We start from the raw sequence: 25,843 nt of genomic DNA, 5'->3' as shown, positions 1-25,843 counted from the left end.
ATCAAGCAGAAAGATAAGATAAACAGACAATGGCTGGCGCAGGGAAGGACTGAGTAGACAGCATTAGAAGAGTTATTTGATTTAGTACTGAACTGCGTAACTGCGCAATCATGAAGACTGTCACAAACCAATACAATAACCCCGTTCCTACAAGTAGATATGTCCACCGGTCAGAGTGAGCTAAGAGGAGCTGGGATAAGTGATTTATTTGTGATTATGCGATCGCTGTATAATTTCGCAGTGTCTCCTTACAGGGGCCGCGTCCCCTGTAAGCCTGAAACAGCCTGTTCGTAACGTCTCACGTTCTTAATTTTCTCTTTGCTTCTTTGTAAGTTTTTCACTTTTCCTGTCGCCAGCCATCCACCTGAGACCTGTTCTTGCTTAACGGTTCTCTCTTATGGCAAAGGAAAGCTAACGAGCTCACTCCAGGGTCCGAGGTTCAACGTTTTCGCAGACTCCAGTATGCCACGGAGGAGGTGTTTCAGAATTGTGCAAACAGATGTACGGGATTTGGGGCTGTATTTAATGCTAGCGCAGAATATGACCAACCGTTAACTCTTTCTTGATGATCCAGTTTTAGTTATATTCAGATTCGCCCTAAAGAAGCTGAAGCAGCAGAAGTCGAAGGAACAGTCGACGGAATACGCGAACTTATATTGAAGCTCCTGTTCCAACGCACTTATGCTGTCAGTTCGTTTCATATTCATATTCCGTTCCCACGGTTCCACAAACGTGCGTTTTGTGTGCGCTCGTGCACGATACTTGTAATGTTCCCCTTGATGCCTCTTAGCATTTCCTTCGTAATTCACCTCCCGGAGCCACCACAGTGGTAATTAGTGTGCTTTAGGAATTACCAGAGAGATAGAGAGAGAACTACTGTTATTTGTAGCCGCTCTTTATCCGCCTCATTATCATGCCCTGTTATCATCTTTAGCGTGTGAAGTCAACTCTGAAATATTTTGAGAGGAATGTGTATGACCTTCTCTGCTATGAAAAACGGCGCAAACAGACAAAATGGCGTAGAACATAGAACATTAGACTGCCAAAAGAGACGGTTAAAAGTATTAGCAGTGCTTATACGCGATTAAACCAAACTTGACGAGGGATAGCTCTGTTTTGCTTGGCTTTGATAATGCCACATGTTCAGCTGACGTCATCGCTCAACTGTCACGTGCTCTCTGACGCTATTGAAAATCGATCACCTTTCAAAGTCAGATCAAGGTCATTAGTCATGGTCGAGCGGTAATTTAGCCCTGTGGTCATGCTTCGGCTTACCATAACATAATACACTGGTCGAGACTAGTTGTTAAGCGTGCCTAGTCCCAGTTTAACCTTGGCTCAGCTTCAATGTCACCGGGGTGGAACTAAGCAGTCCCTGATTTTGTACCTGGAGGAGTAGAGCTGTGGTTATGTTTAGTGAAGGACAGACTCCTGTTCCTAATCTCAATTTATAGCCCCAATAACGGCATTCGTGGCCACCTACTTAAGCATTTGCAGTAAATTTAAGTGGTCGCGTGGCCGTCATACGGGCGCCGCCTCTCTCCACTCCGGCCCAGCTCCCGGAGTGCATGTGAAGAAGTGCTACAAGGAACTGGGCTGCTTCGACAAGGAGAAGTTTTTCCACCCGCTGTACCGGCCCGTCAACCTTTTCCCCGACGGGCGCGACCACATCAACACCTTGTTCGCCTTCTATTCGCGCAAGAACCCCATCAAGGAACAGCTGCTCAAGTGGTCCTCGCCACTGGGCGAATACGAGAAGATCTCCTTCAACACCTCCAAGGCGACGAAAGTTATCACACACGGCTGGCTGGACGCAGTGTACTTTGGACAGTGGATGACGGTAGGTTGTAGAAGCCACGAGTTATACGCTTGCCTATTCACCAGTTGGTATTAAAGTAATTCTTTCCCTCCTCACTTCTTTGCTTAGGACGTACTAGCACCGGTACTCAATGAAAGAGTGATGAAGTATTGTATGATATGGCGAGGTACGGTGCGGTGTGGCATGCTGGGCTTAACCTCTTGAAGCGTGGGTGTCGGCTTCAAAACATACCTTGTTGAAAGGAGAAGTGCGTTAGCACTACATGGTCCACTCCCTCATTTAGTTGTTGTATAGAAACCTCCGGGCTTGCGCAGCAGCGACGCTCCTGCCTGTGCGGACGGTTTCTGTGACGTCACGAGAGCGAACATCATGGCCGAAACGGCAAGAGGCGCTAATTTGGGCAGCGCTTTTGCTACGAGAATCAAATCCACCAATACCCTTGGGTCTCGAGTCTGACATGCTGCTCCATGGGTAGGCAAGCACGTTCATGCGGCTTGGTTAAAGCAGGGCTTTATATCTATGTCAAGTGGTCGTTACATACATAGTGTGGTATGCTCATGACTGTACGCGAAAGAGTATGTACAGTCCTAAACCGAAGTTCTAGCGCACCTAATTTGTATTTGACCAAGGCATGTCGAATCGCCAGCAATCATTTTACCTACTTAAGCCTACACAGAGCAGAGAGTCATATAACGCGCAAAAATGTCAATAAAAAAGTTGCACATCTCGAAAAATAGGTAACTAAGTTGTTTCCATCAAACTAGCGTTTACGTAAAGTGATAGTTCTACCAGCCCAAAACGACGCCTGGCGCAAAAAAAGAACTGCCTCTTGACAGCCTCGCGTCGCGCCCGAGATAAGAAAATCTGCTTTTCTGGGCCGTGCTCGCTATGATGAAGTGCAGCATGCACTTGGTAAGGGATGTTAAATAAGAGCTGATCACGTGACATCATTTTTGAAGGCCTATAAATAGGGCGACGTAAGTCGTAGCGTGATGGAAACAACGTAGCTACCTATTTTTCGAGAAGATCTATAACTTTTGCATTGACACTTTTTCTCTCAAGTCAGTAATTACAAAAATAGCTGATTAGTCTTCAATAATAATTAACTTTAGTGAACAAAAAAAAATACTAGAAGTCAGCATAGGCGACTCTGAACACCTCTGAATTTGTTTCATTGCGCCAGGGCTAACTTTATCTTTTAAAATCTTAGTCCAAGTTAGCTGGCACTGGGGGAAGGAACAGCAATTTACATTAGGTAGCGAAGTGCGGGAAGTAGTAGGCGATTATGTCTATTTAGGACAGGTAGTAACCGCAGAGCCGGACCATGAAAAAGAAATAACAAGAAGAATAAGATTGGGATGGAGCGCATTTGGCAAGCACTCGCAGAATATGACTAGTAGCTTACCGGTATCGCTCAAGAGGAAAGTATACTACAGTTGCATCTTACCTGTACTCACCTATGGGGCTGAAACGTGGAGGCTAACCAAGAGAGTTCTACTTAAGTTGAGGACAACCCAGAGGGCTATGGAACTAAAAATGGTAGGGGTAACATTAAGAGATAGAAAGCGTGCAGAGGGGTCAGAGAAATAACTCAAGTTACCGACATTCTAGTGGAAATTAAGAAGAAAAAAATGAGCATGGGTAGGACATGTAGTGCGAAGAGAAGATAACCGATGGTCGCTTAGGGTGACAAACTGGATTCCAAGAGAAGGAGAGCGTAGCAGGGGGCGGCAGAAAGTTAGGTGGGCGGATGAGGTTAATAAGTTCGCGGGGGTCAAGTGGATGCAGCTAGCACAGAACCGGGTTAAGTGAAGAAATATTGGGGAGGCCTTCGCCCTGCAGTGGATGTAGTCAGGCTGATGATGATGATGAGATGACGGAAGAGCAAAATCTGATCAATGCTGCTTTCGCACAATGTTAGAATTTTAGCCAAAATTGTCTGCATTTTTCTTATATAGCTTACAACACTTGAAAAAGCAATGAACCCGAATGTTCACTGCTTCGTTTCGTTCCATGTTAAGGCGATATTTTTTTTCATCCGTGTCCTTTTTCTCCCTCCTCCAGAAAATGAAGAATGCTTTGCTATTGGCCGGCGACTACAACGTCATCATTGTCGACTGGCGCGGGGGTAACGGTTTGCCGTACGCTCAAGCCACGGCCAACACACGAATTGTGGGCGCCGAGATTGCCACCATGATCAAGAAACTTCAGGTGAGTGTTTATAACGTGGTTTGTGGCAATAAGTAGGCTTAGTTTAACTACCAGTCTTTACTGGGACCTTGAAGTCAGGAATTATGCTCTTAGGTTAGGTGACAAAAACTATCACGACATATATTGCAGTCGTAGACGATGGACGAACAGTGCACCGAAAACACGGTCTTTGTGAACAGAACTTGCCTGCATTTCTTTTTATAACAGTCTCCTATATTCCCTTTTCTAAACCTGCTACGCGTTGTCCAGTTGCCGAAAAAATAATAAACAAACAAACAAACAAACTGAGCCTGCCATGCAAGGAGTCAGAAACACTAGTTTAGTTTCATCATTTTTCAAGGAGCCTCAATGGTAACACTCTGTAACGGCAGCCATTGTGGCATGCAGCGTTGGCACTGACATGCGCTGCTGTCGCGGCTGCTCCTGTTACTCGGGAATCTTCACGTTGTATCCTCCATATCATCTTGGACCTTTTTCAAGTACTCGAATATTTTTATTCTAAATATTTAATTAAATCACACTACTAAGTTCTGGAAGAAATGCTAGGCAGTGACATCACACCCGTTTGGCGAGAACCGTTGTTGAGTGCATTTTTAAAATGTTATTGCTAGACTCCAGATAAAGTTCATTGAGTGTCTGTGCCACCGGTGGTTGTTTGCTCTTTATTTTACTTGTCCGATCTAATCCCCTTGAGAGCTGAAGACGCCACTGCAGCTCTTGGTATCTTCGTCACTTTGTGGCTGGATCTATTTCGTTATGTCCGCTCAGAAACGCTTTAGACGTCTGTGATATTAACTTGCCCAACTGTCATTGTCATGTGCGCAGACTGTTCTGTATCTGATTGTCCACGTAATCATAGATGTTATTAACGTATCGTTTTTTCTATATACTGTGCATTTCATCCGCAGAAAGTGTTCAAGGCGAACGTGTCGACTTTTCACATCTTGGGCCATAGTCTGGGCGCTCATGTGGCCGGTCACGCCGGAGAGAAGATTCCCGGGCTGGGACGAATCACCGGTGCGGGCCACTTTCTGCTCCACTCTGTCTTCCTACTTTCAACTTGCACGTGAAAACTATACAAACGGGGCAGTCGGCACTTAGTCTTTAGCAATAGTCCTAAACTTATCTAGCATCACCAAGTTTATCGTACACACGCTGACTATTCCACAGGCTTATTGCCATCAATCTGTCGGTCGTTCTGGGTGAGACACGAAACTCGTTGCAGCCTGCTAAGATGAAGGAGTGACGGCGTTATCCGTTCGCAACCCCTTAAGGACGCCCGCTCCAAGTTTGCCTGTGTCACGACCACTCGAAAAGCAGCTTGGGCATGTTGGTTATGCATCTTGAGGTAACAGCGCGGAACGTGGACGGGAGCACAAGATTACAAGACTACACAACAGCGCTCGTTGTGTCGTCTTCTAATCTTGTGCTCCCGTCCACGTTCCACGCTGTTAGCTCGAGATTCACGACCACTCGTTTGCTTCCTAAAGGGCCAGCTACCTGACATTGGATTGAGGAAGCAGTTCGAAATTGTTATTCTTGACACTGTTAGCATATCTAGCGCAACTAGCTAGCAGCGGATCGCTACCGGACACCCTATACTGAAAATTCTATGTTAGTGGATGTATTTGTGTTAAAGTCCATACCAAATCTAAAAAAAAAAAATAAGGCAACCTCAATGCTCTTCACGTATTTTCATACCCGCTGTGATGGCGGAGTGGTTAAGATGCCCGTCTGCTGTGCCGGAGTACAAGGGTTCGAACCCGACCGCAAGGCGGCTGCGCTTCGATGGAGGCGAAATGAAGTGGCGTCCGTGGGCAGTGCGATATCAGTGCACGTTAATGAACCCCAGGTGGTCGAAATTTCCGGATTCCTAAACTACGGGGTCTGTCATAGCCGGAGTCCTTTTGGAACGTTAAACCCTACAAACCAGCTAACCAGCATATTTTTCCATGGCTTCTCTCTTAGATTACATATATAATATTATTACATGATGCGCACAACGTCATACGAACAACAATAAAAAACTTGTATTTTTCATGTGCTTCATCCGTATCCACATACACTCCGTATCTTCCATTAGGCTTCCATACGGGCCGTATGGAAAAATATGTTATGGTGCTTCTCTTAGGAACTTTTTATATAGATGAATATTAGTATGGATTATTTATGATGAAGAGGAGGCAGGCACTGTAAAGCTATTTAATCTAAAGAAGATCACCTGTAAAGCCACTCATTTCAAGGAAAGAACGAAAGAATGGCAGGAAAGCAGAAAAACAGGGAAAACAAATGGAAGCAGAGGGCAGGTGACGGCGAAAAGAAGAGAAAGGGGATATAAAGACGTGAACAGGTCACTCCGTCGGTTAAGCGTCGATCTTTGAAATACTGAGAGGTTAGAATTTTGATACCTGGTACGTTTATGTTTCTCTTTTTGCCAATGAATCGTTTTTTTGAAAAGACTGGCGGTGCCCTTTAAGAGATTAGCTCAAATTTTGTGGGCTCGCCGAAAATATTTAAATTTTAATACTGAGTCGGAAAGTCACAAGTGTTTGATCTTGTGTAAACCAACTATAATATCAGACGTACGTCATTGGCTCTAAGCTAGCTATAGTGTACAATTTTGAATCGAACGGTGCGTTCAGGTTTGGATCCCGCGGACCCGTACTTCCAGCACATGCCGACGTTTGCCCGCCTGGACCCGACTGACGCACGCTTCGTTGACGTTCTCCACACCGACGGAGGAACGGTCCTAGATCTCGGTAAGTTTCCCTGTTTTGTTTCTCTTGTCGCAATAGCTAGAAACCCGAGCAAGACTGTAGTAGTTGAAAATAACGGCTTGAGGGGCTAGTTGGTGCTGCACCGTATTCAGATATGTGGCGCAACAAACACAAACACAAGAGAAGATACACAACACACGCGCACACTACCAACTGTAATAAGAATCTGAAAACACTTCCTCTTCACCACTCCTCCTCTTCTTCGGTGAAGAGGAAGTGTTTTCAGATTCTTATTACAGTTGGTAGTGTGCGCGTGTGTTGTGTATCTTCTCTTGTGTTTGTGTTTGTTGCGCCACATATCTGAATACGCTGTAGTAGTTGTTTTCTTGCAAAAAAATAAAAGTAATGCCCTGTAGAAAGCAACATAAGGGCGGTGGATAAAACAACAACAAAAAACATCTGAGTGAAAAAAAGCGTACGGCAACTACAAAAAAAAAAATTGTGATGTAGGTGCGTAGCACTGTTTATCCCTGCTATACCTTTCCATCGCTTGCAGTCGCGCAGCCTGCTATCCTGGAGTTTCTAACGCACGTTTGCTCCTCTTCGCTTCAGCATCCGTTTCACGACGACGCTCAGTATCTTGAGCAGTTTCGTGAGCCCGCTCGGCACGTTTCCTTATTCTTTGTGCTTCTAGATTCTTGCACTGTTCACCTGGAATATCAGAATAAGTAGACTCACGATCCCGCTGCCTTCGTAACCGTTGTACTTCAGCACGTCGAGCACGGCGAACCTGTCCCGTAGTGCCAGAGGGCCCGGCTTTATCCATTGCGACGTGAAGCAAACGCGCAGTGCTTTCATTACACTATCTTTAGAAATGAACAAAAATAGGCACAGTGTACCCCTTTACAATGCACTGCTCTTCGACCGAAAGGTACGGGGTGGGATCATAGGGGGAGAGAAAGAGAGGGAAACACGCTTGGAAGGCGAGCGCCAGTTAAGGAGCGGAGGTAAGCACAAGCTGCTTCACGACGCGGCGAGCAGCTCGGAGCCGAGATCCAGGGAGCACTGAGCGTGAACTTCTGCTGTCCGTGAAGGCTGAGGCGTGACTGATGCGAAGGGAGAGATGCCGAAGTGGACGCGCGAGTGCCACACGACTGGTCCCTCCGGAGTAACACACGCTTGTGCAACGCTGCCCAGAGAGAGAGAGAGAGAGCGGCTTTTGCGGCAGCTGTGCGGACGCTCCGCCTCTTCAATGCTGAGCCGCGCTACGCGCTCGTCAACACCTTCTCTTTCTCCACTTCAAGTTCACGAAAAGAGAGAGAATGAGCGGCTTCGGACAGACATCGACAAAATCCGTGATTGCGCCTAGTAGTGCTACGCATTAAAATAAACATCCAATCGAAGTGCTGAAAAAAAAGAAGCTTTACAGCAGGCAGTAAAGCTGCACCGTTATAAAGTTGTAAGAATAAACGAGAAATAAAGTTTATTCCTATACACACTGGTTTTAATGATATAAATGTATTCGTTAGCAGATCAATCGGCAGTAAGGCTTTCTGAGCAATGTAAATGTTTACTGGCGTGGATCACAGTGAAGCCCACCTTTCACAATCCTGGTGGGTTGCGAACTTTTGACCATGTCTCTTTAGTACACGTCACGCATCTGTAAAGCGCCAATTAGCCTGTGACACCTAGTGGTAGCTCCCGCGACTAGCTAAACACCAAGACTGCATGTGCAGTTTACGCGCAGGCTCAGAAGAGTCATATCTCAACTTCGACAGCTACTGTTAGACATCGTTAGCTCTCCGGAGGACTCCGCTCGCACGCTATATTCGAGGGTGACGCGCAGTTCACTTTCTAGGCGCGCCGCTCGGGCGTCCCGTGGGGCGCCTACACGCATGAACGTACGCTGGAGTCTGCGCATGCGCGAAGCGTCAAGCACAAGCTGAGGCGAGCGCGGATCAGATATCTGTCCGTGTCAGATATTTCCGCTGCGCTCGCTGCGCGCTCGAGCTGGCGCCCTGGCGCCAGAGGAGGCTCGCCGGTTATTATTGCGAAAGCAAGGAGGAGGAGAAGGAGGAGGAGGAAACAACTTTATTCAACGCACTATTAAGCATCGAGAATGACCTGAGCCAGAGTCACCAAGGCCAACTGGTCCTTCAGCTGGTCAGAGGCTAACCAGGCCCGCCAGGTTGGGGGAGGAGGGTGTGGAAAGTGAGGTGACTGTATTGCAACAGGGCAGGAAAACATGCAGTGTTCTCTACGTCAGGTCTAACCGCTCGTCGCGTGGTCTGTGGCCCGTGGACCCCCCTGCAAGAGGAAGCAGAAGAATAGGAATAAACTCACTGCTGAGAAGAAGAAGGAGAAGAAGAAGAAGAAGAAGCAGGAGAAGAAGAAGAAGAAGAAGAACGCTTGGTTACCGGCAGCTAATGCTTTCGCTCCATATTCGGTTCAGCAGTGTTGAACCGTTCTCATGTTTTGGCTGGCGTGCACCAATCAGGATGCAGTTCTCGCGACTTCTGGAACTGCCTTTCACGCCATCTCTGCGATCTCTCTATGTTTGCTTTTTATTGCGAAAGCAATACTACGACAGCCAAAGTCAGACCTTGGGTGGCCGCAGCTACGCCGTGAAGAGGCGCCATGAAGAGGCGTAGCTACGGTCTGCTGATAAAAAAAAAAAGAAATCAGCCTGCCATGAATGACTTTTGAATACACGTTGCCCCTATGTGGCGGGCAGGAGCTGCCAACTCGGGTCTCTACTTTCATATATGGGAGGGTGATATCGGAATCAGCCTGCCAGAACCGTTTGCATTCTCGTTACCCCTACGACACGCAGGCATGTCCATACGGCTTGGTTGAAGCGTATGTGGGCTGATAGCTTACGCTCTCGCGTCTTACCCTTAGAGGATGAGCTTGAGTGTCCCCAATAATGTAGCACCTTACACTGATAGGGCGTAAGAGGGCAATAATGTAGCAAGCAAATGAAGCTTCCGCCGTTTCTTTCAAAATTCAACCACAACTAATATTTTTTCCTTCACCGAGGTCGGTTAACACGGGAAATAGTAGAATGATTTTCCTCTCAAAATTGGGGAATTATATGTGCTGGTGATCCTTCGGTTAGTATTTCCAGAAGGGAGATGGATTTTGTAGATACACAAATGACGAATGCACGGTAACGTTTTTCCGAGCGTGAGAGCACACGTGATTGCTCAGGATCGTTGGTGATGGTGAATCTTAAAGGTGAAACTCAGGTTGTCAGCTCCGTCACACTCGGCCACGTCGTGAGATCTCGTGTCGTTATACACAACCCGTCGATCAGACGGTATCCGGACATGTCGCCTGCCAACTATCACCTGCCGGAGCCGAGACCATGATTTTTCGCTGACAGCACCTACGCGGAATCTCTGGCGAGCGGGGTCATTAACGTTGTCGCGTTGAAAAGGAATATTTTATCTTTCAACGGGTTCAATCTAGATTACTGTGCGATAAGAAATGGGTGTACAAAGAACGCTCTATAACACTGTTTTCGTGTCCGATTCCTTTCCCAAGCAAGCCGTAGCTATGTTGGGAAGCAAAGCCGCGTGTCTCATATCGTGCAAAGCATAGTCGCGGACAATGTGGTCGCATTTTCCACTAAGAATACCGGACCATCTGACGCAGGACGTCCGGCAATCGTTACACCGCTGAAGAGTGGTTTTATCACAACATGCTATACTTATTGGGTACTGACTCTAACACGAAAAGTGCCTCACTAAGATAAGGAAGAAGTTGTTGTTGTTGTTCTCCTCTAATTTGATGGCACATACCCACACAGGGGGATCGGCCAAGAATTGTGGTGCAGAGATATTAGATTTTGAGATGTATAACTACATCGCAAAAATAAATAGAAATAAATGCTAGGGAATAGAGAAGGAAATGTAAATATGAAAAACCAAAATAAAAAATAGTAAATACTAACGCACGCAGTAGGAGAATACTAAGATTTATATGTACAGATTAAACATTCAAAGCATATTAGCAAGGTAGACGTTTTGTTTCTATTAAAAAGTTTTGAATGGCGTTAAAAACAGGCCTGTGGTTGTACCCAAGCATGGTGACACCGAACGATAATAAAGTCTGGCTGCTCAAGTTAAGACCCAGCTGTTGTAACGGCTTCTCTAAATACCGTTTTCTCATCATGGTAAAACGGCGGCAAAATATCAAGAAATGATGTATTGTTTCCGGTTCCCCGCAGAATGCGCAGACGGGAGAAAGGGCCAAACCAGGCCTGAGCATATAGAAATTTAGGAAGAAGTTAATATTTCGGCGAGAGAGTGACACTAACAAATCTTTAGTTAAAGCTAGGTTTGTCTGCAGTAGCGAACCCTCACCCCTTACAAATCTGGGAAGGAGACTGCCAAGACGTTTTAAATTATGAAGATCATGTTTGGTAAGGTCATTACTTCCACTGGCTCGCTCTCGTACAGTGAAGGGTGAAGGCCTCGGGATGTTCGAGCCCACTGGCCACCTGGACTTCTACCCCAACGGAGGCAACAGGATGCCCGGATGCTCCTTCACCACGAGTGTGTCGTCCACTTTCAACAAAGGTATCATGAAAGGTGAGTGAGTAGAAAACTTGCAATTAACCAAGCAAGCCCTCGTGTATGGGGTACATATCACATTTTTATCGTGTGTCTGAGCTGAGCCTTGTTTATGACGTCGTAAACTCCACAATGAGCGACTCGGGAGAAGCACAAGCACTGAATGTTTCTCTTGAAACTGTCTCTTTCATTCAACAGACTCTTTGAACTATGCTTTCAGGAACCATCTATCACTACTATAGAAGGATTGAAAGAGCAAGAAGGTTCATTTAACAGGACAGCTACTCATTACTCCTGAACAAGCGATATTACAAATTATGTCACGGTACTAGAGCAATAATAGAAGTTGTGGGGCAAAACCAATTTTTCATGTATTTCACCCCTTATAAGCCGAACGCTGCGCCTATAGAAGCACCATTTGTATCATAGATAGGTACTAAGCGTCACTGCAGATCGAACCCTGCACTCCTGTCCTTTTAAACAGGTCGAACTGTATGCCACAGACTCTATGGTGTTTCTTTTGTTAGCATCATGCCACGCTACTCATTGATGCCGAGCTTGTATTGCCATGGTACCCTTGCCAATTCAGTTACCCTCTTCGATTAGCAATTTCAACTGTCAATTTCCACCGACCGCAGCCATGCGCTCGGCGGTGGTGTGCAACCACGAGCGTGCCGTCACCTACTACCTGGAGACGGTGAGCGACCAACACTGTAAGTGGATGGCGTTCGCCTGCCCCTCCTACCAGATGTTCTCGCGGGGCCAGTGCTCGGACTGCGGCACTGACGGCAGCCTCTGCGCACGCATGGGCCTCTACGCGGACGAGTGGCGGCCCAAGAGCAACCAGTCGGTGCGGATGTACCTGCAGACCATGCACACGCACCCCTACTGCGGTAAGGGACTCCTCGCCCCCTCCGTCGAGCTGTGTTTGGCGCCTCAGTTCGGTTCCAGTTGTGACACAGGCAGCTCACCGGCCCGAATATTGGACAAGATCGGCAATGCACGAATCCTATGTAGGGCCGGATATTACCAACACAGTACCAATATTGGGCCCACGATCTGGGCAGCCTGGGGCTACATGCCAATGCTTTCATGAGGTTAAGAAGTGCTTGTTAAGATGCTGTTAAAAAGTGCTTGGGATTGAGCTAGTTGGAAAAGCATAATTTTTAAGGATGCGCTGCTTAGGCGGACTAGAGATGTGTTAAAGAGACGGACAGAGATGTTAGGCGCAATCTACCAACATAGGGTTTATTCCAGAGGATTGGGTCCTTATATTTTAGTAGGCGTTCTCTGCTTCCCGGTCGTCGAAGTACCTTCTAGTTTTTTGGTGGTAGAGATCTCGAGCCAACCGTTAGGCCATTTCGTTCCCGATGACAGCTGCGTGCGCCGGTGTCAAAATTATCTGAATATTCCTGTTAAACTTTCTCTTGCTTTGCATTATGGCCGCGACTGGAGAGATTATCCCCTTGCTAACATTTTGGATGGCAGTTTTGGTGCAGCTTATTAGTAGTTATGCTTCAGTTCTTGCGCAAGCCAAAACTATCGCAGCTTCTTCAAGAGCTTACCAAGATACTTTGTTGGGCGAGTTGGTACTTATTCATTATTAATTTAAACAGCATGAACACGAAGACAAAGGACAAGATAAAAGAAAGCCACAGTACAAGCGCTGACTCACAACTATGCCTAAGCCCTTTACTCCAAGGCCCAGAAAAAACAAACATGAAGAAAACGAAACAATCACGTGAAACAACCCCTGGGTTCACCTGCTGCTCAAAAAGTCACTTAAAAAAGACACCTCTTTGCTTGAAAGAGCAAAAGAAGTCTTGCTGACACACTTATTGTCCGTTGAAATAAAATATGATTCCACTATCTCTCTCGTCATCGTCTCTTTGTGGCGATACAAAATCCTAACCTTGTCAAACTTAGGAGTGCACTTCTTCTTCTCCTTCTTCATTATTTCACATAAATGGCAATGTGATACCAGAAATGTTTTGTCCTTTCCACTTTCCAAGTTGTTCAGGTGTTCCTGCAGTCTCTTATTAATACATCGTCCTGTTTGTCCTATATAACAGGCTCCACAAGAGAGTGGAAGCCTGTACACAACACCTGTCTTGCATGCAACAAATGGGTTTCTATGTTTCGCCCCACATTCTTGCTTCTTCGCTTCTCTTTCCCTTTGAATAGCCGGGCAAATCCTCTTCATCTTGAGCGGGGCGGTCAATGCGATGTCAACACCATACCTCCTGCCTACATTTTTGAGGCCATGTGAAATTCTGTGCACATACGGTACCACCGCAACCTTCCTCTTCCTCTCACCCATGATGGGCAGGGATTTCAGTCTGTGCGTTCTGCCAGCTTGATGTCGCCGCCACCTCCGGCCGCATCCACATTGGATAATTCACTTTCGACATTTTTCCAAGTCTAATTTCTAGAGCCTGGGCTGCTTTTTCGCCTTCGGTCTTTGTTGTGTTCCGGATGCATGTTTTTCGGTAGGAGAATAATCCTCAGACTTTCTCAGACGTCCCTGTCTATTTCTACCTCTACTTGGGGCCCCTGCCCAGATTTATTCCAACTTCGGACAGGGCAACTATTATTGTCTCTGCTGTGCTCAGTCTTTCAATCCGAGATGTTCGCGCGGTTTCGGCTGGTTCTTTTCGCGTGTTGTGCGCTCCTAGAGCCTTCATTCCCTCCCTGGATGCGCTCGTGGGTGGTCCATATAGCTCTTTTGACGCGTCTCCTCATTAGAGAAATATTTTTCTTTCTTCGCCATTTCCAAATGGAGGTACGGCGTTACGTAGTTTATCTGGCTGAAGACGCAAGCCTGTACCAGTATTATTGAGCTTTTCTCTCTTAGCCCTCGGCCTTTATTGGCCGTGCGCCGGATTAGACTCAGGGTCTGTATCGCGTGACTCTCCAGTCTCTCGATGGTTTCGCCATTGTGACCGTACACCTAGAGAATCAGGTCTAGGATTCTGATACACGATGGTGAAATTCGTTGAGTTATGCTTCTGTGCTTTTGTCCGGCTTTAGATCTAACTGCCGCACGTCGGTTGAACATTTCCTTGAATTGCTGTCCCTTTATCTTCAGTCAACCTTTGTGGGGTTGTGCAATAACGTGTATGTTCAAAGTTCTGGTGTATGCATTGGTTCCAGGGTAGCACCTACTTTTTGTGATATTTTTCTAAGCCGCATAGATAGACACGTAGAAGGAAGCCTCAACGAACTTTCCTCTCGTATATTTATACATGTAAATGGCTTTCTGGTGTTCACAAAGATATAAAACTTCAACAGGCACGCTACTAATGTTTTATGTGTCTTTAAGGAAAATAGTTCGGGACTCTCCCTTACATTTGAACTTTCAAAATAGCAAAAAAACTAGTTTTTAGACCTCAACTTGCACTTTTTACCTGATTGCGACTGCTGGCGTTTCACTCACAGAAGCTTAAAACCACTGATTAATTAATGTTCCGCTCAACAAAAAGCAAAATGTGAAGCATGGGGTTGCATTTTTTTGTCTGAGGCTGAACTTCATAAGCTCATGCATGCATAATGCTCAAAATGCTTTTCATGAACAGGTTGATAGGCTGACAGCATCGGGGTTCCCGAAGCAGCTCTCTAAACCTTTGCGAGAGGCTCGCTAGTTCCATTAGCTCGCACACGACTAGCAACAAGCGGAAGCGTGAAAAACGAAAGGTCGCCATAATTCTGTACCTATATAAAACAGCTCATTGGCTCAAAAGGTTAGTAGACGTTTCGACGGGGATGTCTTTTTCTTCGCTTTCGCCAAGCTCTCCCGCTTGTGTGGGACGGCGTTAAAAAACGGGCAGATGCTACATTGGCTGGTTGGTTCGAGGGGTTTAATGTCCCAAAGCGACTAAGGCTATGAGAGACGCCGTAGTGGAGGACTCCGGAAATTTCGACCACCTGGGGTTCTTAAACGTGCACTGACATCGCATAGCACACGGGCGCCTTGCTTTTCGTTCCATCAGCAAAGTATGTGACATCAGGCATGTAAACAGATATGTTGAATGCAGTAAAAAGTTGTACACAAATTGTCGACGACCTGCGGCCACGCTTACGTTGGACGAACTGGCCGCTGCCTAAGTATACGCCTCACGGAGCACAAGAATTTTCCTAATCAAGACCTCTCTAACCTGGCTGACCACTGCCGTGATTGCAAAAGCTTAGGAAAGCGTAAGCGATGTGTGCCAAAATTTGAGAGTATACCACTGTTAATATTATACACCCCCAAGCCAAATCAGGCGCGAGCTTAAAAAAGCCTATTGTATTGCAAAATCAATCGACATGTGCGTCAGCACCCCCTCAGTCACCCTAACAATCCCTGAGTTTGCATTTCTTGATGAGAAATGATTTTGTCGCGTGCTTTTCTTGAGCCGATGTTTTGTGCTTTGCCTTACGTTTTATAAAGCGTGTGTTGCCACGTCTTAATTGGTATCACTGATAGGCATTTAGCTTTGTTTTCTTTGTTTCTTGCTTCTATCGTGCTTTTAATGCTGTTTTCCTGAATAAACCATTCAGTTGCGAGTGAGCGCTTGTGTTGTGTTGTCTCCTATGCCTGTTCTTTTTGCGCTCGGTTGCCATGAAGAGGGTGACAAAAAAAAAAAAAAAACCGCCTGCGTCTACAATTTGAGACAAGCACAGAAAATGTACCACTGGTTAAAAGCGGGTAAACCAAGTTTGTCGAGCAATAGCTCTGTTTTGCTTGGTGTTGGTAATACTTATCGCGTCATCGCGCACATATGACGTGATCTGTGACATTATTGAGAATCTTCAAGGTCAAATGTCATTAGTCACGGTCAAGTTGTCAGTTGGTCCTGTACCAGCGTGCCATAGCATTTTTAGGCGAGACTTTTTCGCTAGGAAGGCTTAGTTCCAGTTTGAGCTTGGCTCAGGTTCAAGGTAACCTAGATCCCCAGGTTTATGCCTTGTGAAGTAGAGCTATGACTTTAGTACACGCGCACAGGAGAAAAGATAACAGGACACATGTAGGCTAGCGCGTGTCCTGCCTTTTGAGCGGCAACCGCAGTGTCGGAGTCTAGTAACCAATATCCCAGTTAGGGTCCTTAGATGATACGCCTGCGTCTTTTCGGATTAGTTCATGCACCACAAAATGGCTGTTTTTTGACGTCGGTGCATAATCCCCATATCGTACAGAATTTATTCGTTCGATGCCTGGTGCTTTTCATTGCAGCATACCAGTATTCTTTGACCATCGAGCTCTCGAGGGGCGAAGACGCCGTTGCGTCGACGGGGTACTTCACCATCACTCTGGACGGCGAAGCTGGGAGTGCCGACATCGAGATCAACTCAGCGTGCGTGCACCCTAGCTTTTTTGCACGCTTACGTTATTCCCACAAATGGAGTTCAGACATTCTTTCATTTTTCTTGCGCAGAAATGCCCGTATGCTTCTCAAAAACCGCAGCGCTTAACTATAGCTTAACGTTCATTTTGTGAGCGTGGGCGCCCTTTGAGTACATTTCGTGGTCAGCAAGAATATTGATGAGTTTTAGAACCACCGTTTCCTTGATGTCAATGCCAACTAGGTAATCATACTTCGGCTAACCTAACCAAGCTATCGCTTGCTGATGTTTCCTTTGCTGTTATTGACATTTTAGCCTTTTTTTTTTTTTTTTTTTGCTCTTCCCCTGAAAGAGCTTACGTTCACCTAGGAACACCCCTAATAGTGATATCACGCTGAAGGTGGCAAAACAATTTATTTATCTTCTTTTTTATCATTAGCCGGCACATTAGAAATGAGCATTCTAGACTGAATGATTTTTACATTGTCCTCAAGGTACTCCAGGGCATTCACAAGACAGCAAGCTTAAGGTCCTTCGATAGTAGCGCCGCATCGTGGTAGTTAAACGAACTGAGGGGCCCAAAGGAGCGTTTAGGTGATGCCGAAGTCTGGCGCCCTCAACCTCACCTAACCCACCCCTTTCCCCTCTACACCTCAGGTCATCCTTATGAATAAAGACTTATGAATGAATGAATGCGAGAGGCGAGGCAGACGATGCGACCAGCTCGGAAATCTTTAGAGAAGGCATTATCAAAACCATATTTTCTTTTTTTGCCGAAATCTTAAGACGTATCATGCGGCTTTAGAAAGGGGATGAATAAAATTCTAGGCACTGTAGTGCATGCGTCTTGGAATAGATTTTTTTTTATTTTATTTATTCATACTGTCAGCGTAAACACTACGGTGTGAAAGGAAACGTGTTGAAGGCAGTCAGCAGAAAAGGCGCCTCTCCAGAAACCGCAAAAATAGCTTCAATAAATGTATCGCACAGTTCCTTCATATAAAAGGGCCCCTTTTATCTCAAGTTGTTTTACAGCGGAAGATATGTTTCGGTGGAAGCTAGCAATGAAATGAAAACACGAATGGTTTTGTTTCTTTTCCTTGCGCGCTCCGTTGACCTGCCGGTTTAGCATGCTATCGCCATTTACACTCTTCGCACATGGGTGCAGGCTTGTGCAACAGCGATGAAAAGAAATGCGCACAGCGGGGCGCGTGGTTTCCCACACTGCGCAGTTCCGTTGGCCGGCTTATACGATGACCCGTGTTTAACTCCGATAAGCCTCGGCTGTCTCTGGGTAAATTGGCGCTTTGAGTAGTCGCCGTCGTCGCGTTATATCTTGTCCTAGATCTTTACTTCTGGCCGTCACTATCGCATTCCACGCGCGTTCCGACCGTCGGTTCTGGCTAGCGCAAGATTAGCACTTCCCTCGGAGACAAGTTGGTGAGTATCATGTATTAAGGCTTAGTTACGTGCACGCGAAAGCTCACGCGAATGCGACGGCGGCAAGCGTCGCGCGAAACAAATGCATGTGTCGCTCGGCTCATCGCCCGGACCTGCCAAAATAGAAAATATCGCTCTTAGCCCGGAAGTGCACGGAAGGTCAGCCAATATCATGAACGCTTAGCATACGTCACTACAGCTCACTTTATTTAAAGTTGCATTGCGTGTATTACCGCGTATAGTTTGCGCTTCGTGCGAACAGCGGTGAACGGCTAAGGATTCAACGAACGTCTAACCGCAACGAAAAAATCAAAGATCACATGACTCATTTTTATCACTAAGTTAACGCACGTAAAACACTTCAAAACGATGTGTTCAATATGCATATTTTTTCTGGGTGTTGTCGCGGAATACTATGCCAACGACACCGGGCGTCGTCGTCGTTTCGCCTTGCCGTCGGTTCCGCGCCGTCGCGAGCATGCATCTTCCCCAATAGGCGACGGAGTGAACGATCATCGCTTTCCCCGTGCCACCTCGTCGGGTCGCTCTCTTTTCCGCTTGTAGTCTAGTCTTTTAGGAATGAAAACGTTAAGTGCTTGCCCCGTCTTCACGTTTCTGTAGGCCTGGTTTAAGTTCCATGCAGTCTAACGTCCCAAAGCAACTCAGGCTATGAGAGACGCCGTAGTGGAGGGCTCTGGAAATTTCGACCACCTGGTGTTCTTTAACGTGCCCTGACATCGCACAGCACACGGACGCCTTGCTTTTCGCCTCCATCGAAAAGCGGCCACCGAGGCCGGGATTCGATTTCGCGTACCTCATCATTAGTCGGTGAAAATAGAGCGGCTAGCGAGTGTAATAGGTGTAGGAGGAATAAACACAGCATAGTAAGAAAAGCCGACGAAGAGAACTTATGTTCCAAATCGGAGTTAAGAATGCATGCTGCCTTTATAATTTGTTTTTTCGTTTTGGGCTGGGAAAAAGGTGTAGATATTTTATGTTAAATAAATATTTATTGCACTTAAATACCTGAGTCATCTCACCACTTTTGCAAATGTTACAGAGAAGCTTAAAGGTGCATTTATTGCTAAGAACCAGCGGTGACCAGACCGCTTAAAACGTGTATGCATACTAAACACGTATGACCAGTTCAAATTCGCATCTAACCTTGCAAACTAAATAAGCCCTTAATTTTTTATATATCCTTTCAACGTGGAATGCATCTTATTGAAGGAATGTATGCAACGTATGCAAATAAATCGAAAAAAAAGACTGTTTCTATCTATAAGATGGTGCTCGTGATAAAGGCATTGTCTTTTCTTTATCCTAGTCTATCTTAGTCCGAACGCATGAGAAAAAAAGAACTTTCGGACGGCCGGGCCATCCTTTTAAAGAAACACATATGCAAAGAAAAGCAGCATTCAGTAGCTCAAGGGCAAGCGTTATGGAACGCCTTGCTCAGATAGTTAATCACAGGATGCGCCGTGCCGAAGTTTTATTTTTTATCTGTTGTTTTCCGACACAAGCGATACACGACAAGGATGTTTGAGAGACGAAAAAACCTTCCTCCCGCAGAAAACCTATAACGCTTTACCCGAGGGCCCAGCACATGTTCCTCGTCAAGACGGATAAGAACGTGGGAAAGATCCTGCGAGCATCGTTCTCTTACCGAAGCAGCCGGTACCTCTTCTTCCGGACCAACCTGCACCTCTGGAGGATCCGCATCTTCTCCATGAACGGGCACGTCAACAGAAGGTGAGTTCGGAATGGGAGACTATGCGCTCCATGCAGGTCTCGGCGATTATTGTTGACATTTAATTTAGCGGAGATATACTGGTGTTGAAGTATTTATTTATTTATTGATACCTCGAAGGCCCCATTTAAGGGGTATTACATGAGGGAGTTGTTGACGAGTAAATGAATCATTCGATGGATGATCTGAAGGTTGATGGGTCGGAGTGAAGTACGACGGTGTTTGGCAAGTCATTCCAGTCCCGTGGGGTGCGAACAAAAAAAAAAAAAAGATGACAGATGCGCAGATGTCCGGACAGGCGGAGGGTAAACGGTCTTTTCATGGTGCGTGCGGTTGGATGTATGGTGGGCGGGGCTGATGACAGATTTTAGCAGGGGGTGATGGTAAAACTTTTGAAAAAGGCAAAGTCTAGCAATTTTGCGTCTGTGTGCTAAGTTATTAAGGTGAGCATTCTGTTTTAGTCCGGTGACACTTACATGATAAGAATAAGTCGAGCATATAAATCTTGCCGCGCGATTTTCTGTTGCTTCTATTATGCTGGAAAGGTTATTTTGGTTAGGATCACGGACAGCGCATTCATACTCTAGTTTGGGACGAATAAATGTTAGATAAGCTAGTAACTTAATAGTGGTATGTGAGTGCCATCAGGCGAAAAGGTTGACGAGTGTCTGCACGTCCTTCGAGCGAGGCCTCCTGTGCCTGCATGAGCCGAGCGCGAGATGAACGTGAGACCCAACCTCCCTGTGCAAGGAGCAAGGGGAGATATGTGTCGGCGGGTGGAGTGACGTCTCAGAAATGAGAGGAAAGCGATTAGAAATAGCGAGCGGCGTCATAAGCTGATCCAAGGCAGAGCATCAAGTAAGGCGAAGTGTGTATGCTTCAGAAAATGGTATATGATTAACCGAATGTGACAGAGTATAGTTGTCTCATTGAAGTAGACTAGCGTGAAAATGGGCAAGCCAAGAAGCCAGCCAAAGTAAAGCGAAATGCAAACACAGCAATTGAAAAGCATCAAACCATTATCTAGCCTTTAAAGCCAGATAAAGCGAAGTGAACTAGAGTGGCGCAGCGTGCTAGCTGTAGGATGTACCAGGCGCTAAAAAGGTCAAATGAAAAAGAATAATCGCCTAATCGTATTCTTCGTGCACAAATCATTGCATATCACTTGAGCGTCTGTCATAACTGTGACACTGCTGCGAAATGAATGCTGCTATCGAACAAGAAAGGTAGTGCAGAGTGACATGTTCCTCAGCTAGCTCGTGAGATTCCATTTAGGTGCAGCAGAAATATGCAGCAGTGTGCCGTTTCTGCCGACGCCTGCGGGCATGTCCCGTGATGCGGACTGGCCTTTCCACAAAGTTGTGTTAGCTCTTGGCAGTGAAATTTCAATTCGCGTCTGTCATTCGTGCTGCAGTGGGTCAGACCGTAATCGCCGAAATCCTGGCAAGGTCAGTGCTCCCCCGCAACCTCCGTCTAGACTGCGAATGGGCGATTAAGGACCAGAAAATGAAGCTACGAGCGTGAACCTGGTCAGGTGACCTGGTGCCCTCTCGCCACTTTGCTCATGCCAGTGCGCGCAGATCCATTTGCTGAAGCCTTTATCGCCCAACCGTAGTCATGACGTTCGCTGCTGGGAAAGAAGGTCATGCACCGGCCTTGTTGAATTCTCGGAGGTGACGCTCAGACTTGTATGGAACACGCGAACAGTGCGTGGTCTAGTAAACGAAGCGACATATGACCGCATTTGCACCACTTTTAAACGCTGTTTTTCACGCGCGGAATGCAACCGTATAAATATGCTGCAGCAACGCAAGTTCAAGTTCACATTTAATTTTATATACATCATCACAGATGTGGGTAGGTTCAGGTAAAAAAGTGATCGCAGATCACTTGAGGAGCTCCCGGACCCCCCGTTACATGGCATAGAGCAGGGAAACAAGACACAGTGCATTTCAATAAAAAAAAAATAATGCTTCAAACAGCACTTTTTCACACACTTAGTATATACATACAGAGTATTTTAAGATGAATTATTTTATGATTTCATGTTAAGGCGGCTTGAATTTTGCACAAACTGTTTTTTTTAAATATCAATATTCATAGAGTCTAGTTAGTTCAGTAAATAGGGCACATTGAATCGCAGCATCTGGTTTCCATAACTAGTGCGACAAAAAGGGATAAACCAGTTTCCTGTATTTCGGAGATTATAAGCTGGTACTGTTCGTTAGAACATTGCTGGAGCACCTGTCGCACCATGACCACGGGCGGGTGCGACGTAAAACAATTAACGAGCATCGTCAGGCGTTTATTTATTTTTCTTGCAGTTCTTTGTTTAAATGCACTTTCTGCATTCAATGCCAACTATAGGCGTAGACAAAGCAATGTCATGTCTTCGACATTTCTATACGTACACTCACTCAAATTAATGGCAGAGAGGATGGTTAGTTTAGATGTGAGGGGCCCCTACTGAAAAACTAAAAGTTCTACGGGGCGATAACCTCATAAAATCTTATCAAATCGCATAGGCCCTCATATGGTGCACATCATTAGCATAAAATATCGTACATAATTTATGATAATGTACAATAAACTATGAGACATTATGCAAATATATGCGACTTGTATGTGATTCTTTATGTGAATTGAGTGAGATTGCGTGAGAAAATGTGAGGTTATTGCCTCATACAATTTTTTTCAGTAGGGGCGACACCTTATTTCGTGTTATATGAATAACCTTGCATGAACACGGGGCTCTGCGATTCTCTGCTTGCAGTGAAAGGAGGAGCAAGACATTATCGTTCTGCAGCCTCGAGAAAGGGGGTATCCCGCCCGGAGAAGCTGCTCCTCTGGCTCTCTGCTGAACGCTATCGTACGCTGCTGTTCCAACTGTATACGTGAAAAAGGATGAATGAATGACAGCAATAGAATGAAAGTGAATTGCGCAGATAAAATTGGCAAACCTGAGCTGGCCTGTGGCAACCATTTCAACGTTTCGCAGTCCAGTCGTACGCCTCGTCTCATTTGTCTCATTCGCGCTTTTGTGAAACCGTATGAAATTACACTTCCTATGGGGCTTTAGGGCGTTTAAGTTGCACATGCGAGATAGCCGAAAATGTAGGTGACAATCAATCAATGAATCAATCAATCAATCAATCAATCAATCAATCAATCAATCAATCAATCAATCAATCAATCAATCAATCAATCAATCAATCAATCAATCAATGAACATTTTTTCTCCAGACGACAGAAACATAATACATCGTTGCCTACCTTTACCGCCTGTACATCGAGAACGAACTTCATCGGCTCACTTTCAATTACATAACCATTAACGATAAGGCGTGCAATTTACCGAAATGCGGCCATAAGCGCTGTGTAGGCAACGTGAGAATTATGCGGATTGCGTTTGCTGTCGCCGAGTTAGTTGCTCAGAGTGCGCGACGCCGGTTTGGTTTCGGTGTTTCCTGCGTGTACGGCAGGCCTTTCGCTCTCTCTACAAGCGCGAATAACAAGCTTCGAGAAGGATGATTAAAAGTCGAGATGTGTATGTATCACCGCACGTTTTTTTTTCTTCTTTTCTTTCTTTGCTTATTTTCTTGCTAGATGATGACAAACTTTTGAATACTTTCACGGCGTGCATCCAATGAAGGTGAGCATTCCGTGCCTAACACAATTATTTCATTAATTCATGCGCGTGCCTACTTTGTACCCTGCGGGCATTACGGTAATGCGGTACTGTAATAAAATAAAATGACTTGTGGTTAAGCAAAGCAGCGCTACTAACATCGAAGCAAAATGGCAAAGCAAATCGTCAGGGAAAAAGAGGAAGCGCATTAAGGTGTGCTGGCTAATTGGTGGGTAAACGTATTTACTGAACACCGCGGAAAACACAAGAGGAATGGGCACATGCAAGTGCTGTATGCATCTGCTCCTCTTTCGTACCGTTTTTTCTAGCTCTATTCAATCAAAAGAGGAGAAAAAAATAACGAGGTGGCAGTATCAATAAGACGATGCCATAGAGGTAAGCAGGGTTCCAACTCAATTCAGTCTGTTTTTATTTTCAACATTTCACAATGTTGACGGACTCCCCGACAAAAAGCAGTATATGACAGCTTGAGGAGGTCAGGTAGTCGGCCAAAGGCAACAGTGACAGCAGTACCAAAAATTTAGAATAGAACTATAGTTGCTACTCAAGAAATTCAGCCTTTTTTCAGCGCGTGTACAAATAAAAGACGGACCAAAGTACCAATGTTCGATACATGAGGTACCATGCACAATAAAACAGGAAAAAAAAGGCCACTCTAGAAACATTGAGCACAAGACTTTATATGTGATTGTCACATGAGTGAGATTAAAAAAAAAATGTTTATTTGGTAGAATTAGCATTGTACAAAAATAAGAATTGAAGAAAGTAAATAGTTCAGTGGTGTGGAGCCGTCTAATTTTCAGAGGGACGTGTGTTAAAGATATTGGAACGTAGTGTCGCACCCGATTGGGCCGTTAAAAATTGTTGATATTTTTCAATAGAAAAGAGAAAGTGGTAATGAAGACGGTAACTATAGAGAGGCTTCATATTGATAATTTGGTGGTGAATAAATCGTTCTGTTGAAAAATGTAAATACAGTGCTTTGTTTACACAACGGATGACTTCTTTCTGTAGACGCAGAATCGCACTGATGGTTTTTGCTTAGCAGTCCTCCCCCATCATCATCATCATCATCATAAACCGGACCATACTCACTGCAGGGCAATAATCTCTCCCATATTCTTCCAATTAAGCCGGCCCTGTGCTGACTGCACCATCCCCCTTACCGGCGTACAATAGTTAGGGTGGGATCAGAATGTCACGTGGTAAACTTGCAGTCTAATAGGCATCGGAAAGTGCCGGGTTCGAAATAGGACGCCTGCAGCAGAGGGCGTCCTGTTTAATACTACTTTCCCATGTCAGCTGACTTGAGAATATGAGACCTAGGATTTTGTTTTCGCTATACTTATTTCATGACGTCCCAACTTTAAATCGTGATTTGGGGGCCTCCGTTTGTTTCAGTTTTATTTATTTTTAGGCTGTTTGTTTGGGACCTTTTTAACAGTTCTGACAACTGTTCTCTATTTTACACAGATCGACTTGATTAGTTGAGAAAAAAAAAAAAAAAAACTTGACTCATCCGCTTACAGTACAATTATGGCATTATCATCGATGCACATGAGGTAATTTATGTAGACGTTAAATAAGAGTGGTCCAAGAATGCTGCCCTGTGGAACACCGGAAGAAACGTTTTAGAAACTAGAATGACAGCCATTTATGTCAACGTACTGAGATCGGCCGGTTAGATACAATTGCAAAGAGCATGTGTTAGTGCACGGAGACCATAGCGATCTAATTTATAAAGAAGAGTTGTGTGGCTTATGGAATCAAAGGCTTTACTAAAATGTGCAAGACATTTTCAGATGCAATTAGCCTAGATGTTTTAAATTGTGATTTATTTTTGCAATAAAAGGGTGGATTTCGTGAACCTATCCTATCGAATGCTATGGTGACACTCTGATAAAACATCGCCCTTGGTAAACGAAGTGTCTAGGTGGGTGAGCATAACCATCAAGGAACTTGGAAAATAGTGAAAATCAAGGTATGGGTCAATAATTGTTTACGTTATTCCCGTTTCCTTCTTTATTGATGGCCGAAAAGCTAACGTTTCATGTCATTTTGGAAACTTCCAGATGCAAGCATGTGGCGTTCCCTCTATAACGATCACAACGCAATCTCCGGGTTGCCCTTTGGGTTCTGCTGAAGCGAGGAGAAACGAGTCAACTCACAAAGTTCTGCGAAACCTAATTTATTTTCGCTCTGCTCGATGGGGAAGGCTGAAGGTGCGCTCACCCACTGGCTCGTTGTAAGAGTCGGTCAGGTCTGTGTGCTCGCTCTTGTCAGGCGGGGTGGCGTCGGCGCTGGTTGCGGGTTCGGCACTTGACGTGATCGCTTCTTTTTCCTCGGGGCGTCTCGGCG

At 45.5% G+C, this 25,843-nt stretch overlaps 2 protein-coding genes across 2 annotated transcripts in view; both read left to right on the top strand.

The window, feature by feature from the left end:
• The first annotated feature begins 159 nt into the window (after window positions 1–159).
• LOC146182075 (pancreatic lipase-related protein 2-like) lies at window positions 160–23,346 on the top strand. The gene is made up of 10 exons (XM_084575893.1): window positions 160–175; window positions 1,557–1,840; window positions 3,884–4,030; window positions 4,939–5,047; window positions 6,673–6,789; window positions 11,211–11,342; window positions 11,963–12,217; window positions 16,537–16,657; window positions 19,659–19,838; window positions 22,610–23,346. The coding sequence occupies exons 1-10, from the start codon at window positions 160–162 to the stop codon at window positions 22,695–22,697; spliced, it is 1,449 nt and encodes a 482-aa protein (XP_084432019.1). The 3' UTR covers window positions 22,698–23,346.
• LOC146182072 (proton-coupled folate transporter-like) overlaps window positions 19,704–25,843 on the top strand; it is a 100,234-nt gene continuing 94,094 nt past the window's right edge. Inside the window, exon 1 of the mRNA XM_084577066.1 lies at window positions 19,704–19,838. The gene's annotated coding sequence lies outside the window, so the exon portion shown is untranslated. The remainder of the gene's footprint in view (window positions 19,839–25,843) is intronic.

This window comes from Amblyomma maculatum, chromosome 8 (assembly GCF_055883805.1).
Source record: "Amblyomma maculatum isolate TAMU_Amacu chromosome 8, ASM5588380v1, whole genome shotgun sequence".
Lineage (NCBI taxonomy): Eukaryota > Metazoa > Arthropoda > Arachnida > Ixodida > Ixodidae > Amblyomma > Amblyomma maculatum.
Note: the sequence above shows the minus strand (reverse complement) of the source record. Positions and strands in the feature narration are given on the sequence as shown.

Bases quoted from the DNA above. Each gene is read 5' to 3' on its own strand.
- LOC146182075 (XM_084575893.1), top strand. The intron at 4,031-4,938 runs GTGAGTGTTTAT...TTTCATCCGCAG, and splicing joins CCATGATCAAGAAACTTCAG to AAAGTGTTCAAGGCGAACGT. The intron at 6,790-11,210 runs GTAAGTTTCCCT...GCTCTCGTACAG, and splicing joins AGGAACGGTCCTAGATCTCG to TGAAGGGTGAAGGCCTCGGG.